This window comes from Gobio gobio (assembly GCF_949357685.1).
Source record: "Gobio gobio genome assembly, chromosome: 3".
Classification (NCBI taxonomy): domain Eukaryota; kingdom Metazoa; phylum Chordata; class Actinopteri; order Cypriniformes; family Gobionidae; genus Gobio; species Gobio gobio.
The window spans coordinates 57,015,275-57,032,022 of record NC_137099.1 but is presented as its reverse complement, the minus strand read 5'-3'; the positions used below and the strand labels follow the sequence as shown (position 1 = coordinate 57,032,022).

The 16,748-nt window shown below is 45.8% G+C and overlaps 1 protein-coding gene across 1 annotated transcript; it reads right to left on the bottom strand.

Annotated features, from left to right (window-relative positions):
• Positions 1 to 2,783: 2,783 nt before the first annotated feature.
• Positions 2,784 to 16,748, bottom strand: LOC307123936 (uncharacterized protein). The gene is made up of 2 exons (XM_079812800.1): positions 16,465 to 16,748; positions 2,784 to 5,250 (listed from the first exon to the last, which is right to left on the bottom strand). The coding sequence occupies exons 1-2, from the start codon at positions 16,541 to 16,543 to the stop codon at positions 3,158 to 3,160; spliced, it is 2,172 nt and encodes a 723-aa protein (XP_079668926.1). The 5' UTR covers positions 16,544 to 16,748; the 3' UTR covers positions 2,784 to 3,157.

The window sequence follows — 16,748 nt, the reverse complement described above, 5'->3', positions numbered from 1 at the left end:
CCCTCAAGGGAGGAAGAAAGGTTGTAAAGGCTGGGACTTCCCTTGTAAGAGCATAGAAGCTTGGATATCTTCTATTATTGGAAGAGAATGGCTTAGGGAGTGGTGCCAATAGACAGTCTATACAAGTCTTTGTAAATGCACCTTTGATTGATGCTCTGACTCCGGCGAAATAATCTGTAGAGTCAATTTATTAGGGGTGTAACGATTCGTTTTAACAACGATATGATTCATATCACGATTTGAGGTTGTCGATACGATTCAAGGACGATATTGGTTCATTTAGAACGATACGATCCGAAACGATTCAGTGACTTGAAATCGATTCAGTAACTTTTTAGCCAAAAATTGTGTGACTGAAATAAATATCTGGATACTGGTTAGTGCAGGTGAAGTTTCCAAGATTCCTGTTGTTTCTTGTAAGGGAATCCGGTATATCAATTATGGATATAAACAAACAAGTAAACAACAATTAATGGCAAATGCATTCAAATTTTATTTGAATAAAGTGCAACCAACAGTTTAGGTTGAATTAACAGGAAGTTAACCTTTTCTGCTCTCATTTTCAATATTCAATACATTTTTCAATAAAAGCACAGAAAGTGCAACCAACATTTCAACAGTAGGTTGAGTAGTAGCACAAAAATAAAGTGCTACTAACTTCTCTTCAGGTTTAATTAATAGTAGGTTTACCTGCTACTTTTGCTGTTGTTTTTCAACATTAAAATAATACAAATACAATATTAATATCAAAAATAAAGTGCAACTAACTTCTCTTCAGATTTAATTAATAGTAGGTTTACCTGCTACTTTTGCTGTTGTTTTTCAACATTAAAATAATACAAATACAATATTAATATCAAAAATAAAGTGCAACCAACATTTCTTCAGATTGAATAAACTGGCCTGCTACTACTCTCAGTTTATTAAACAAACAATATTTAACAAAAGATAAAATGTAACCAACTACTCTTCAAAGACTCTACAGATTTCTTTTTCAAAAATATCAACATGATCTGACCGCAGAACACTTCTCTGTGCGTTCATTATGTCGCCAGCAGTACTACAAACTCGCTCTGCTGGCACACTGGTGTCAGGAATGCACAGGTAACAAGCAAGGGTTGAAAGTACAGGTAGCTCTTTCTCTTGGTGGCTTGATAATTTCTCGCTCGTTGGCTTCTCCTCTGCCATGCGCCATGCTATGTTTTGTTTTCTCAAGCCCCGTTCACACCGCCAGCGACACGCAGCGACAAAGCAACACGATCCCATTCATTTCAATGAGCGCTGCTGCTGGTGCGTTGCGATGATGTCACAGATAGGCAGACTGAATCGAGTAACGTTTAACGCCTTTATCATTAAAAGTGCTAAGAAAAAACATCCATATAAAGTCTGACGTGCTTAAATCCAATGCGTTATTTTCTATGATCGATACAATCATTTGATTACCTTTTAAAACGATGTTAGATCGATATATGTCGTCCGGAAGGCCAACTTGCCGAGCACAGATCGATGTAGTTAGATCATAAGAAAATAAATCGATACATCGATGTAGTAGATGAATCGTTACACCCCTACAATTTATGCTATGCCTATTATTTTTGTGCATATTCATATCTTAATGAGGCAGGCATTCCCTCAGCATGGCATAGTGGGTATGTGTTTCCCATAACGTCAATCCAAGGTCCAGTGTTGAAGTTCTACTTTGAAAGGGAACGTCTCAGGATACGACTGTAACCATGGTTCCCCGAGAAGGGCCTTAGGCCTGCCTGTGTGTCTCCTTCCAAAGAAGGTTGAAGACATGTATTACAGGCACCCTCTTATAGTCACGGCACTCTTATAATGACGTCATGGACTGTCGTTGACCAATAAAATTTGTCATATTCACAAATGCTTCAGACACTGGTCACACTGATGGCGTTCCCCATTGTGTCAATCCAAGACGCAGTGTTTTGTTCCTCTTTTCAGGGAACCATGGTTACAGTTGTAATCTGAATTTAATACAGTTTGGCACAGATGTACCAGCAGTGGGGTACTTTACCCAGCAGTTGAGTAGGTAGTCGAGGGGATCTTTTCTACTGTGTGAGACTGAATCAGCCATAAACCTAGTCACACAAAGCATAGTACATTATATATATTGTATATATAAAAATTGATGTGCTAACCCCGAAAATACACATTTATTTGTCAATGAACCATCACAAAATAATTACAAATGTCCTTATGAGTGTAATTGTGACTGGATAATTTGGTAACAGTGGAGAACCGGCGACAGGCTCATGGGCGGCCAAGGCTCATTGATGCACGTGGGGAGCGAAGGCTGGCCCGTGTGGTCCGATCAAACAGACGAGCTACTGGAGCTCAACTTGCTCAAGAAGTTAATGCTGGTTCTGATAGAAAGGTGTCAGAATACACAGTGCATCTCAGTTTGTTGTGTATGGGGCGGCATAGCCGCAGACCAGTCGGGGTGTCCATGCTGACCCCTGTCCCCCGCCGAAAGCACCAACAGTGGCACATCAGAACTGGACCACAGAGCAATGGAAGAAGGTGGCCTGGTCTGATGAATCACATTTTCTTTTACATCACGTGGATGGCCGGGTGTGTGTGCGTCGCTTACCTGGGGAACACATGGCACCAGGTGCACTATGGGAAGAAGGCAAGCCGGTGGAGGCAGTGATGCTTTGGGCAATGTTCTTCTGGGAAACCTTGGGTCCTGCCATTGGTAAATGGTAAATTAATCTGTAAAATGTATTTATGGAAGTGAAAATATTGCACCACAATGCCAAAGTACGGTTTGACTGATTTAATTTGCCTTGCACATTATTAAATTGCGAATGTTTTTTTTTTTTGCACAGCAGTTATACAAGGTAAGGTTACAGTATCAGAAAAACATGGCAAGTAAATTAAAGCTATATATAAGGTAAAAGAAACGTGAAATGTGCATAGGATAAATGTGTAAATATGCAACAAAATAAATAAATATACAGGGTAAAAAAAATATTGATTATTTATTTAAATAATTGCCTATGACAAAGGTTGCTGCAATTAGTGTTGGTTACGGTACTTAAATTAGGTCTACTCTCATTGCATCAAATGTTTCTATTTGTGTTTTGCCTGGTGTCCTAAACAAATTGTCCCATTGGCTTCTTTGAGTCATGGCCTCCTAATCATTTAAACAGACCACATCTCTTTCCTCTGACAGCTGGAGGTTGTCTGTGTACGCTATGACTGCCTTTGAATCACTTTGATAGATGCTGAATACAGGTGACGGTAAAGGAGATTCCACTACTTTTTCAAAAGGTTTCCCTCCAGTGTGAATTCTCATGTGACTTTGAAGGCTTTGTTTCACTGTGAAACTCTTTCCACACTGAGAGCAGGTGAACGGCTTCTCTCCAGTGTGACTTCTCATGTGACTTTGAAGGTGTCCTTGCTGCATGAAACTCTTTCCACACTGAGAGCAGATGAAGGGCTTCTCTCCAGTGTGAATTCTGATGTGTCTCTCAAGACTATGTTTCAATGTGAACCTCATTATACAATAAGGGCATGTGAAAGGTTTCTCTCCGGTGTGGATTTTCATGTGTCTCTCAAGGGTGCTGTTCATTGTGAAACTTTTTCCACACTCAGAGCAGGTGTAAGGCTTCTCCCCAGTGTGAATTCTCATGTGAATGTTAAGCTTTTGTTTCTCTATGAAGCTCATCCCACACTGAGAGCAAGTGAAAGGCTTTTCTCCAGTGTGAATTCTCATGTGTCTCTCAAGGACATGTTTCAATATGAAACTCTTCATACAATAAGAGCAGATAAAAGGCTTCTGTCCAGAGTGAATTTTCATGTGAAGTTGAAGTTGTCCTTGTTGAATGAAACTCCTTCCACACACAGAGCAGGAAAATGGCTTCTCACCGGTGTGAATTCTCATGTGACTCTCAAGGTTACTCTTTACCGTGAAACTCTTTCCACATCGAGAGCAGGAGAAAGGCTTCTCTCCAGTGTGAATTCTCATGTGACATATCAGCTGTCCTTGTTGTTTGAAACTTTTTCCACATCGAGAGCAGGAGAAAGGTTTCTCTCCAGTGTGAATTCTCATGTGAATTAGAAGTTGTCTTTGTTCCATAAAACTGTTTCCACACTCGGAGCAGATGAACGGCTTCACTCCAGAGTGAATTCTCATGTGACTCTCAAGGTGTTGCTTCACTGTGTAACTCCTTGCGCACTGGGTGCAGGCAAAAGGCTTCTCTCCAGTGTGAATGCTCAAGTGTCTCTTAAGACTCCTGTTTACTCTGAAACTCTTTCCACACTGAGGGCAGGTGAAAGGTTTCTCTCCGGTGTGAATTCTCATATGAATTTTAAGCTTTTGCATCTCTATGAAGCCCATCCCACACTCAGAGCAGGTGAAGGGCTTCTCTCCACTGTGAATCCTCATGTGTCTGTCAAGGCTTTGTTTAAAAATGAAACTCTTTCCACACAGAGAGCAGATGTAAGGTTGTTCTCCAGTGTGTGTTCTCATGTGAGTATTAAGCTGTTGTTTTTCTATGAAGCCCATCCCACACTCCGAGCAGGTGAAGGGCTTCTCTCCAGTGTGAATTCTAATGTGTCGCTCAAGGCTTTGTTTCAATGTGAAACTCCTTCCGCACTGAGGGCAGGTGAACGGCTTCTCTCCGGTGTGAATCCTCATGTGACTCTCAAGGCTTTGCTTCACTGTGAAGCTCTTTCCACATTGAGAGCAGGAGAAAGGCTTCTCTCCAGTGTGAACTCTCATGTGACGTTTCCGCTGTCCGTGTTGTGTGAAACTCTTTCCACATTGAGGGCAAGTGAAAGGCTTCTCCCCAGTGTGAATTCTCATGTGAATTAGAAGCTGCCGTTGATCCATGAAACTCTTTCCACACTCAGAGCAGGAGAAAGGTCTCTCTCCAGTGTGAATTTTCATGTGACGCGTCAGCTGTCCTTGTTGCGTGAAACCCTTTCCGCACTCAGAACAGATGAAAGGCTTCTCCCCAGTGTGATTCCTCATGTGAATATTAAGTTTGTGATTCTCTATGAAGTTCATCCCACACTCGGAGCAGGTGAAAGGCTTTTCTCCCGTGTGAATTTTCATGTGACGCGTCAGTTGTCCCTGTTGTGTGAAACTCTTTCCACACTGAGGGCAGGTGAACGGCTTCTCTCCCGTGTGTATTGTCATGTGCTGCTTAAGACTCAATTGCTCAGTAAAATGCATCCCACATTGATCGCAAGTGACATAATCTTCATTTAGTTCCTTCAGATCTAAAACAAACATGAAAAGATCAATTTCAAAAATCAATTCAAAGCAAGCATAATAGGAAAAGTGGACTCTTTAAAGAAACAAGATGTCAATATTGTTTTTTGTTGGATACCAGCCCAAATGGGATTGACTGGTAATGAACAAGCAGATAAAGCAGCAAAGGAAGCACTTCAGTTGGAAATGACAGAATGTAAAATACCAGCATCTGACGTTAAACCCATATTGAACCTGTACATTTACAATAAATTATGTTTTATAAACAAGGTTCGGGAGAAGCACGTTCAGATAATTGACACAGTTGGAGAGCACTCAGCTAATCAACAATAGAGGTATATATACACGCAGCAGTCCTTCCTCCGTTTGTTGACAGTTCTCAGCAACCCTTCCACCACCCCTTCGCCACACCTTTTAACTCTAAAACCACTTACATATACGGGGGGTACTCTGGGTTCGGGCCTAATTCCGAGCTCGAAGCCCTCCCCCCGGACAGCACGCCACAAACGCATTGAATTACTCTCTATAAATTATATGTAAGTGCGAACTCGTGAAATGGCAAAAGGAATGGAACGAGTGTGTAAATAACAAATTATATGAGGTGAATAGGCTTGCTACGATAGTCGGTGTTGCCGGTGTTACCGGTGTCCAGACTCAACACTGGTTACATCACTTGCCCACGTGGCACCGCCCACCGTCTTTTTGATTTTTTTATAGTAATACAATTATTTAGTTCAGTTAGAGAACAGACAATACAAATAAAAACTGAACGTATCTGAAGGATCCGACCGTGAGTCTCGGGAGCGGCAGGAGTCATTCATCAGATTTAAGAGTGAGGAGCTGACTGAGATGATCGCGGAAGATTTGGTTTCAAAGCGAAACGTAAAAGCGCCTATTTAAGGGAGTTTGTCATTTGTTTTGTTGTTGTGTTTTTCATTAAAAATAACAGGCTAATGAACCCACAATTCAAGCAACCCGCAGTCGAATTGGCGCTAATTCAAAACCGAAAGTAAAATGTGCACGGCCGCACAGAGCGCGCATTGTTTACTTGCGCCTGGCTCCGCAGTGCGAGCCTCCGCGCTACGCTGACTGTGCGCATTTATTTTTGCAGCGCGCACCCTCGCGCTCGTGCGGGCGCGTCGAGTATAAACAAGGCTTTACGGACGAACTGTTTTTCATTCATGGCGTGCGTCTCAATCATAGACTGATCAATGCTTGATCAGTGCCCTGACTACTGAACTAGGGAACTGATTGAGACGCACCCATGGCCTCACAGAGCGCACATTTACAGACGAGCTGTCATTCACGGTGTGTGCGCACTGACGCGTTTTCAGTTCAGAGCGGTCGTGTGCATGTTACTTTCGGTTAGATAGAATTAGTGATTTAAAAGCCTCCCCCGGTGATACCGGTATTACCGGTGTTGTCACACATCAATTAACCGGTGGAAAAATTTCCTCACCGTCACATCCCTAGAGGTGAATCCAGTTTTAAATCAAGGAGTTCGTTATTATTTTGAAAATAAATATGACCAGGGACCCGTTCTTCGTACGTCGCTTAATACATCTGAGATGATTCGACAGATCACAGATCTTTTAATCGTGATAACTGATCTCTGGCTAATTTGGTTCTTCAAACGAATTTGCGGATTGGTTTAAAATATCTGGATTGAGTTATCGAAGATTACTGCGCGTTCTTGTGTTCCCTGAAGAGTGCAGATGCATCGATACTCTGGCTGGCGTCAAGACAACGTAATGACATCATATTATTAAAAAGCCACCTGGCAAAAAACTTGACAAATTCTGATTTTTTTTTTTGTAATATTCTGTCTTGTTAATAAAAAAAATAATAATAATAATTTCTGGACCTTTTTAAGGAAACAGCTAAGCAACCAAAACAACATCAAAGTTATAATAGATAAATGAAATGTCCATGATTCCCAATGATTTATATTCACGATTTTATAGCATTTGTACACCCTTTACATTTTTATTTCAATGTTGTAAATGGCATTTAATTAACATTTTTTATTCAATCAGCAGATTTGTTGTGACAGCGTTAATTTAAGTTTCTTAAGGGTCAAGATCAAGTTATCTGCATCTCTTGCGTTGCATCAAGTCATCCCATAATATCCGTCACCACTAAAAGGAATGCATGGCTCAGATTAACTGTACAACGTGTGTAAGACTTAATAAAATGATAAAGTAATTATTCTATCAAAAATAAATATCTCAATCAAGTGGCTGTGTCTATAGTATTGTACACAACATTATAATATTATTTTCAAATACATTTTTATATTATTATTTAAAATTATTATTGCCCCTGGTTCAGTAAGTAACTCTTGTAATAAAGAAGCAGTGATTGGGACAAATTTTAAGTATCAATGGCGCTTAAAAAGATGCAAGCTTTGAAATAAGTTGCTCCCGAGCAGGTTTAAGCTTCCGGACCTGTAGCTATGACAGCAAGTTCAGGATGAGCTTCGAAGAACCAAAAAATCCAAGATCAAAAGCCAAATCGTCAACAATCGAATCCAGCTAACTGAGTTAGCGAGGTACGAAGAACGGACCCCAGGTTGTATATACGAGATGCCGAATTGGACATTCAAGACTCACTCATTCATATTTAATGAAGGGGGAAGAGAAACCGGTTTGTGATTTGTGTAAGAATGTCACGAGTGTAAAACATATTTTAATAGAATGTCCTTTTTAAATAATATTAGACAACGGTTTTATTCAGAGAACACATTAATGGATATTTTTTAAAAGGTTTCTCCTGGAGTAATTTTTGAATTTCTGTCAAATATTCAAATGTAAGATTCTATGTAATTGTATTACTGTATTACTGTTGTTGTTATTGGTATATATGCCTGAATTTGTATAGTGCTTGTTTTTAAGTCAAAATTGTTAAATTATTGTAAACAATGTATTGAAGTGATACTGCTGATTGCCATGAATATAGCCATTGCAGCTGATATGGCATTAAATCATAAATAAATAAATTCAAAGGACATTGTAGACCTGTCACTATGTAGCCTGGTTCATTAATACGGTAATGAGCTATTGAGCATTGAATTTGGACCCAATCCCTTGTTATAACTTATTTAACCACTTTTTTGTGTTTCCTTTCTATTGCCTTTGCTTCATTCTGCATGCTATTGGACCCCTGCTTTTGTCAAAGAATGTTTAGTTCATTGTTTTTATTTACTTTTAATGTATACAATTTTTAAAAGCAAGATGAACATGATACATATGAAAAATAAAAACATTTGTTACAGTCTGTGAAGAGATTGTTCTTTTGAACTAGATCTTCGCTGAATCGGACTAGAAATTGGGATGGGCTTGAGTCCTGAAAGTCCCTCTGGCTTGAGTGCTGTTTTAAAGTGTTATTAAATGACTTATGCAATAACAAGGTGACTCAGTATTTTAATTTGATCTGGGTAACTAAAACCAGCTACATTTTCATATGTCTCATATCACACACATTTACTCTTGCATGTAAAATGTTACTTTAAATAATGGTAAAATAAGAAACTATAACCAAATCCATTTTACAATTCATGTAATGCAATGTTTTTATATGATTATGTGAAGTAACTTGCACTGGATATGTTAGTAGGCTAAACAAAGGGGTTTATCTAGACACGATTGTAAAAAAAAAAGTTTATTTTAAAAAAATCTAATACAACACTTTTTTTCAACATTAATAATTTCTTGGAATGCCACGTTCAACAAAAATATTATCAAAATATAGTATTTTTTATGTAATTATTACAAATTATAAACTAATGCTGTGCTTGTTCCCTAGTTTCTGACCTGATTTACCTGAATTCAATAGTTTTATCTGGAACTAAATACATATATTAGAACAAAAAAATGAAACTTTAATGGGAACAGCTTTATTTAATGATGCTAAATATTATGCAAAATAATAACCTAAAAATAAACACTAGGGAATGTTCTGTATACGTTATTTTTATTTACTTTATTTAAAAATAACCTTCCTGCAACATTTTGGTTCTAACGTTAGGGGAACGTTCTGTGTTTGCTGGGTACAAGGCTATCGGCTCTGACAATTAGAAGATGTTGAAATAAATGTTATAATTATAATAAAAACACATTGTTCCCTTTCAGTCGGTCACTACGACGTACGTCGGTAATTACCGACGAATTGGGATCACTTCAGAGAGCCCCTATCAGCTTCGAGAACTTAAGAACAGGCCAATGAACAATTGGCGTGCGAGATTTGCATCTCGCGCTCCGCCCCGCGCCGCGGGTATAAACAGGAAGCGAGAGCACCGCACTGACGTCATTCACTTCGGAGCCGAACCGGCGTTGAAGTTGCAGAGACTGCTTTCCTGTCTTTTCAGCGAAAGAGAATTCATCAGAGAACAGAGAAGAGGATCGTGTGCTGGTGTGACGGCGCTTTCCAGCAGGACCGCGAACTCAAGCTGCTAGAAGGAACAAACTGCTGTTATCACAGCAATCTGTTGGTATCGGTGGGCGTTCCTTTCTTTGAGTGCAAACACAGGCTGCACTATCCCCTATGTGTTGCCGCGGTTTCCCTGGGTGCTTCAGCACTCTCTTAAAAGAGCGTTTCCTCACAAAAAGAGCAACACGGGTGTGACACTGCGTCTTTTTCAAGATGTCATTCCACCCGTGCGTTTCTGGATGCGGTCGTTCCCTCTCGCCCGCTGACGGCCACACTCACTGCATCACGTGCCTGGGCTTACAGCACGCTGAGGCAGCGTTTGTGAATAGCTCGTGTTCTCACTGCGGGAACATGACTATTGCGGTGCTTAGGTCTAGACTCACCTACCTCCGGGAAGGCGGAGTCCCCCTCCCCATACCTCGATCTAGAGCTATCCCTAACCAGAATAGACCTACTTCGACGGATGACCGGGGTGACTTGAGGATTACGTTCAGGACAAACCCGCCTAGTGTCCCTACGCAGGTCCCTGAACCCTCACAAGCACCGCTGCCGGTGGCGCCACCGGAAGAGATCGCTGGTCCCGCCCACGGGCGCCCAGTCATCTCTTTCGGAGCGCCCGCGGACGAGCAGATGTCTATCGCAGCATCGGAGGGGGAGTTCCAGTCCTCGGAGGATGAGGATTCAGCTGTACTGCCTCCCTCTGGGAGAGTGGCAACGGCTGAGTCGGACCCTGAGTTGACGGCTATGCTTTCCCGGGCCGCCGAAAAGGTCGGGCTTGTGTGGAACCCTCCACCACGTCCCGAACCTTCTAGGTTGGATGATTGGTTTCTGGGGGGGGGGGTCGCGCTGGTTCTCAGCGTCCCGCCCCAGTGCCATTCTTCCCGGAGGTGCATGAGGAGCTTTCCAGGTCGTGGACGACACCCTTCAGTGCCAGAAACAGACCTGGAGGCTCCTCCCTCCTCACTACCCTTGACGGTGGACAGGCCAAGGGTTACGAGAGGATCCCGCCAGTCGAACGCGCCGTCGCGATGCAGCTGCGTCCGGCGACCGCCTCCGAGTGGCGTGGTGATCCTCGTCTCCCGTCCAAAGCTTGTAGGCTTTCGTCCAGTCTAACTGCGAAGGCCTACAGGTCCTGCGGACAGGCCGCGTCCGCCTTGCATGCCATGGCGTTGCTCCAGGTGCACCAGGCCCAGGCACTCATGGACATGCACGAGGGTAGGTCTGACCCAGAGCTCCTCCGGGAGCTCCGGGCGGCGACGGACCTCGCCCTCCGGGCGACGAAAGTTACCGCCCATTCCGTGGGTCAGGCGATGTCCACCTTAGTGGTCCAGGAACGGCATCTCTGGCTCAACCTGGCCGACGAGGGAGACTGACAAGAACCGGTTCCTGGACTCCCCCATATCGTCGGCCGGGTTGTTCGGCGACGCGGCCGAGAATTTCGCCCAGCAATTCTCGGCCGCCCAGAAGCAGACGGAGGCCATCAAACACATCCTGCACCGGCGGCCCGCTGCTGCCTCCACCCAGCCGCCGGCTGCAGCACCTCCGCCTGCCCGTCGCCGAGGACGTCCTCCTGCAGCCGCCCCCGCTCCCGCCCCAGCCCAGCAGCAGCCTTCCACCGGCCGTGGGCGTGGAGCCGGTCGCGGGAAGAACGTCCAGCCCGCTCAGGCCGCTGCCAAGCCAGGTGGCAAGCGCCGTCGGAAGAGACCCTGAGACGGGCCGCCCAGAGATGGAGGAAACTGCTCTTCAGGAGATGGCTGCAGCACCACTCCTTCCCCCGGTGGAGGGCCGGGGGAACCCCATTTTTCTTTCTGTTCCGCCACTGGCCCCAGTGCCAGTGGCACCCAAATTTTCACTAAAAGAGCAGTTTCTAACATCTCTGGGTGCCAAGAGAGCGCGTCTGGCGGTATGCGACGCTACCATGCCTCGTACCCCTCAGACACCTCTCTCCTCGCCAACAGGGGGCGTCGGTTGTGCGGACGCACACAAAGTGCCTCCCCACGCTCGCCCGTCCCCTCAGCGGATGCAGGTCGTGTGTCAGACCCAGACCCCTGCACGGACCACTCCCATGTCGTCCTGGGGCCCCTGCGTTCCGCTGCGCTGCCCCGCTCCAGGTACGTCCGTGGTGCCGATGATCCCGCTTGCTCGGTCTCTGGGGGCCTGGCTAGCGCTCCCCAGCCCGTCTCGCTGGATCATCCGCACCATCAGACTCGGCTATGCGATTCAGTTCGCCCGGCGTCCCCCGAAGTTCAGGGGTGTCCACTTCACTTCTATACCGAAGGAGGGCGCCCCCGTGCTTCAGGCAGAGATCGCTGTCCTATTGGCGAAGGACGCGATAGAGCCGGTCCCTCCAGCCGATATGAAGTCCGGGTTCTACAGCCCGTACTTCATTGTACCCAAGAAAGGTGGCGGGTTACGACCGATCCTGGATCTGCGTTACTTGAACCACTCCCTTCACAGGATGCCGTTCCGAATGTTAACCCAGAAACGCATCTTCAGATGCATCCGTCCCCAGGATTGGTTTGCAGCGATCGACCTGAAGGACGCGTACTTTCATGTCTCGATTCTCCCTCGACACAGACCGTTTCTACGCTTTGCTTTCGACGGACGGGCATACCAGTACAAAGTCCTACCCTTCGGGTTGTCCCTGTCGCCCCGTGTCTTCACGAAAGTCGCGGAGGCGGCCATTGCTCCCATGAGAGAGCGTGGTGTTCGCATCCTCAACTATCTCGACGACTGGCTGATTCTTGCCCAGTCGCGGGAGCAGTTGTGCGAACACAGGGACATGGTGCTCCGGCACCTCAGCCAGTTGGGTCTTCGGGTCAACTGGGAGAAGAGCAAACTCTGTCCCGTACAGAGGATCTCTTTTCTCGGGATGGAGATCGACTCGGTCGCCATGACTGCGCGCCTCACAGAGGAGCGCGTCCAGTCGGTGCTGAGCTGCTTGAGTACGCTCAAACGCAGTACAGCGGTTCCACTGAAACATTTTCAGAGGCTCCTGGGGCATATGGCAGCAGCAGCCGCAGTAACGCCGCTAGGGCTGCTCCATATGAGACCGCTTCAGCACTGGCTACACGACCGGGTCCCGAGATGGGCGTGGCACAGCGGGTCCCTCCGTGTCCAAGTGACGCCGAGATGCCGCCAAACCCTCACCCCGTGGTCGGACCCTTCATTTCTACGGGCAGGAGTGCCTCTAAAACAAGTGTCCAGGCATCATGTTGTCTCCACGGATGCCTCACCCACGGGTTGGGGTGCCACGTACAACGGGCTTGCAGTATCGGGTCTGTGGACGGGGCCCCAACTGCAATGGCATATCAATTGCCTAGAGTTGCTGGCAGTTCGTCTTGCTCTCAGCCGCCTCAAAGGGTCGCTCAAAGACAAGCACGTTCTGGTCCGGACGGACAGCACGACGGCCGTTGCGTACATCAACAAACAAGGTGGTCTACGCTCCCGCCGTTTGTCCCAACTCGCCCGCCATCTCCTCCTGTGGAGTCAGAAGCATCTGAGGTCCCTTCGTGCTATTCAAATTCCGGGCCTGCTCAACCGTGCGGCCGACGAGCTGTCGCGGTTGCCAGTGCTTCCCGGAGAGTGGCGACTCCACCCCCAGGTGGTCCAGCTGATTTGGAGTCGCTTTGGGGCCGCACAGATTGATCTGTTTGCCGCCCACGACACGACCCACTGCCAGTTGTTCTATTCCCTGTCCGAGGGGACCCTCGGCACGGATGCACTGGCACACAGCTGGCCCTGGGATCTTTTCTTCAAGACGGGTTGGAGCGAAGGCTGTCTCCCTCCACCCTCAAGGTATATGTTGCCGCCATCGCCGCAAGCCATGACCTCATTAATGGTGAGTCCTTAGGCAAGCATGATCTGATCGTCAGGTTCCTAAGGGGAGCGAGGAGACTAAATCCTCCTCGCCCTTTTTCTATACCCTCTTGGGACTTGACTCTGGTGCTGACCGCACTGCAGAGGGCGCCCTTCGAGCCTTTACAGTCAGTAGAGCTTAAGATCTTGTCTCTAAAGACAATACTCCTGATTGCATTGGCCTCAGTTAAGAGGGTAGGGGACCTGCAGGCATTTTCGGTCGACGAATCGTGCCTGGAATTCGGGCCGGGTGATTCTCAGGTGACCCTGAGACCCCGGCCTGGATATGTGCCCAAGGTTCCCACTACTCCCTTCCGGGACCAAGTGGTGAGCCTGCAAGCGCTGCCTTCGGAGGAGGCAGACCCAGCCCTAGCTTTGCTCTGTCCCGTCCGTGCTCTCCGGACTTACGTGGACAGAACGCAAAGCTTCAGGACCTCAGAGCAGCTCTTCGTCTGTTACGGAGGACAGCAGAAGGGAAAGGCTGTCTCCAAGCAGAGGATGGCCCACTGGATAGTGGATGCCATCGTCTTGGCGTATGAATCCCAAGATGTGCCCTGCCCGCTCGGGGTTAGAGCTCACTCCACCAGGGGTGTAGCTTCTTCCTGGGCGCTGGCTCGTGGCGCCTCGCTGACAGACATTTGTAGAGCTGCGGGCTGGGCGACACCCAACACGTTCGCTAGGTTTTATAGCCTGCGTGTAGAGCCGGTGGCTTCTCGTGTGCTCGCTTCCCATAGTCAGCTTCACTGAAGTGCCCGTTCTAGTGTCGGCTTGCTGCGCCATTCCCTTCCCCTGGAACGGATACGTGCGCTTATTTTCTCCAGTCGAGTTCCCCAGGATTGGCGAACCCTGTTGAGTCCTCCGCACCCCTCGGCAGTCGGATGTTGCGGAGCGTCCGACGCCAGGTCTGGCACTCGTATGCATTGGTGGAACTTGTGTCAGGCTGGGTTCCGTATGTCGTGACTCCTACGGTGGTCCCATACGTGTGTTCTCCACGGTACAGCTCCCTACGGCGAGCTCGTGTCTTTCCCTTGGCAGAATTCCTCTGCCGTCTCAGTACGGTGTCGTCCCCCGCCTGCATTAGGCCGGGGCCTCCCCTGGGACTTCGTATGTTGAGCTGCCCACGGCCAGCCCATACGTATTTTTCCACATGGTAACTCCCTCTGGGCATGATGTGGCTCCCGCAGCGTCCTTCGGGCACGCTTTCCCAGCGTTATCCAATCAAGTCTGCTGAATGGGTCTTGCGGAACAGCAGTATGACTCTCCTGGCGTGAATCTCCTCGCCCGCTTCAGAACGGGGTCTGAGGGGCTCTCGCTGGGCGCTGGTAGTGGTAGTAACTGTGGCGCTTTCCATAGGGATCCCAATTCGTCGGTAATTACCGACGTACGTCGTAGTGACCGACTGAAAGGGAACGTCTCGGTTACGTATGGTAACCCTCGTTCCCTGAAGGAGGGAACGGAGACGTACGTCCCGTCGCCACAGTTCCTTCCATCACTGCTTGGCCGAGTCACTGGTTCGGCTCCTCAGTGAAAAACGTCAGTGCGGTGCTCTCGCTTCCTGTTTATACCCGCGGCGCGGGGCGGAGCGCAAGATGCAAATCTCGCACGCCAATTGTTCATTGGCCTGTTCTTAAGTTCTCGAAGCTGATAGGGGCTCTCCGAAGTGATCCCATTTCGTTGGTAATTACCGACGTACGTCTCCGTTCCCTCCTTCAGGGAACGAGGGTTACCATACGTAACCGAGACGTTTTATGAGTTATACAATGCATAAATAATAACCACGAAGCTTTGAGATTGACTGTACAAACAGACTTGACAAGAAATCTGAGGTATATTTTTACAGACTGCCGAAGGCTACAGAAAAGAGAAGCAAATGGATCACAGCAATTCACAGAAACAACTGAACTCCAGGCAGCGAAACGTGGATTTGCAGTTATCATTTTGTCAATGTGTTAAATTTTGTGGTAAAATCATACCCTATAAATTGTATCTTTATATATTGTATTAACTCGCCAATTCATTATTTACCATTGTATATTCTGTCTAATTTGATTTTTTTATGGCTGGATGGTATGAAGATATATTATAGATTATATATATATATATATATATATATATATATATATATATATATATATATATATATATATATATATATATATATATATACATATATCATTGATATAAGTGATCACCGGGTTTAGACCTTCCTATATTGTACTTATATAAAGTATTCACAGGCAAATTTGTTTTATATATTTCCTTGGCGTCAAAATCAGGCTCATATAAAGATCATGTCTGCATGTCAATGTTCATTGAATAACTGGATCTTTGGTAAGTTGTAAGGAACACTTATATTTTTAAAAAAAATGTATGATAATTGTTTGTTTTACAGTTTCCCCTATTAACTCCAGTCATTCAGCGTCTCTTCTGCCACTCAGTCCGACTGAGGGGGGCGTGTTCCGGTGGAAAAGTGACATCAATGCATACCCTCCATTATAGACATAATTCACAGCAGCATCTTTGGGTTGTACTGTTATATAATGGGGTTTTTGGGTAGTTCAGCTGACGAAACACTGCAAAAATATCTTTCCAAGAAATTTCAGTAGACAAAAAAAAAACTGCAGACAACATGAGCTGTGGAAAAATATAAGTGATTTAGGAGCTTTCATACCTGTCATCATGATGCTGCTTTGAATAAGGTCTGGGTTAGACAAACCCTAGTTTTTGAATAAGGATGATGATGTATTGGCTCATTAATTACATTTTAAACAACAAAAAAAAGTTACATAGTTGTACCTTTAAAATATTGGTATGACTATTTGAATGTCACCTATTTTGGTTGTAGGCATAAATAATTGTATGCATGTGGCTTTTCATTAGTCAACAGTAATGTTTAATTGATTTGTTACATTGTAAGAGACAAATAACAAACTTACTCTGCCTTTTATTCTGCCACTCCTGCATAGGTGTCGTCTCCACATCTGGTGTGGTCTGGTTGTTTTCAGGCTGCTCCATCTTTATCACTAGGAAATGTTCGATGCAGCTGATTTCACCAGTCAGGTTTAATTCACCCTGTTCTCTGATAGATATATTCTACAAACAAAATTCATTTGGTTTGATATCACTGATTTGGCGTTCAAAACGCTGCTTGAATAATGCCAATCCGTGGCTCGGGGATAGCTCGTCAAACTGGCCAAGTCACGTGATTCCAGCAAAGAGC

Excerpts from the sequence above, each read along its gene's own strand:
- LOC307123936 (XM_079812800.1), bottom strand. The coding sequence starts at position 16,543 with ATGGAGCAGCCTGAAAACAACCAGACCACACCAGATGTGGAGACGACA. Across the intron at positions 5,251-16,464 it reads GTGGCAGAATAAAAGGCAGA|ATCTGAAGGAACTAAATGAA; the intron begins GTAAGTTTGTTA and ends TGTTTGTTTTAG.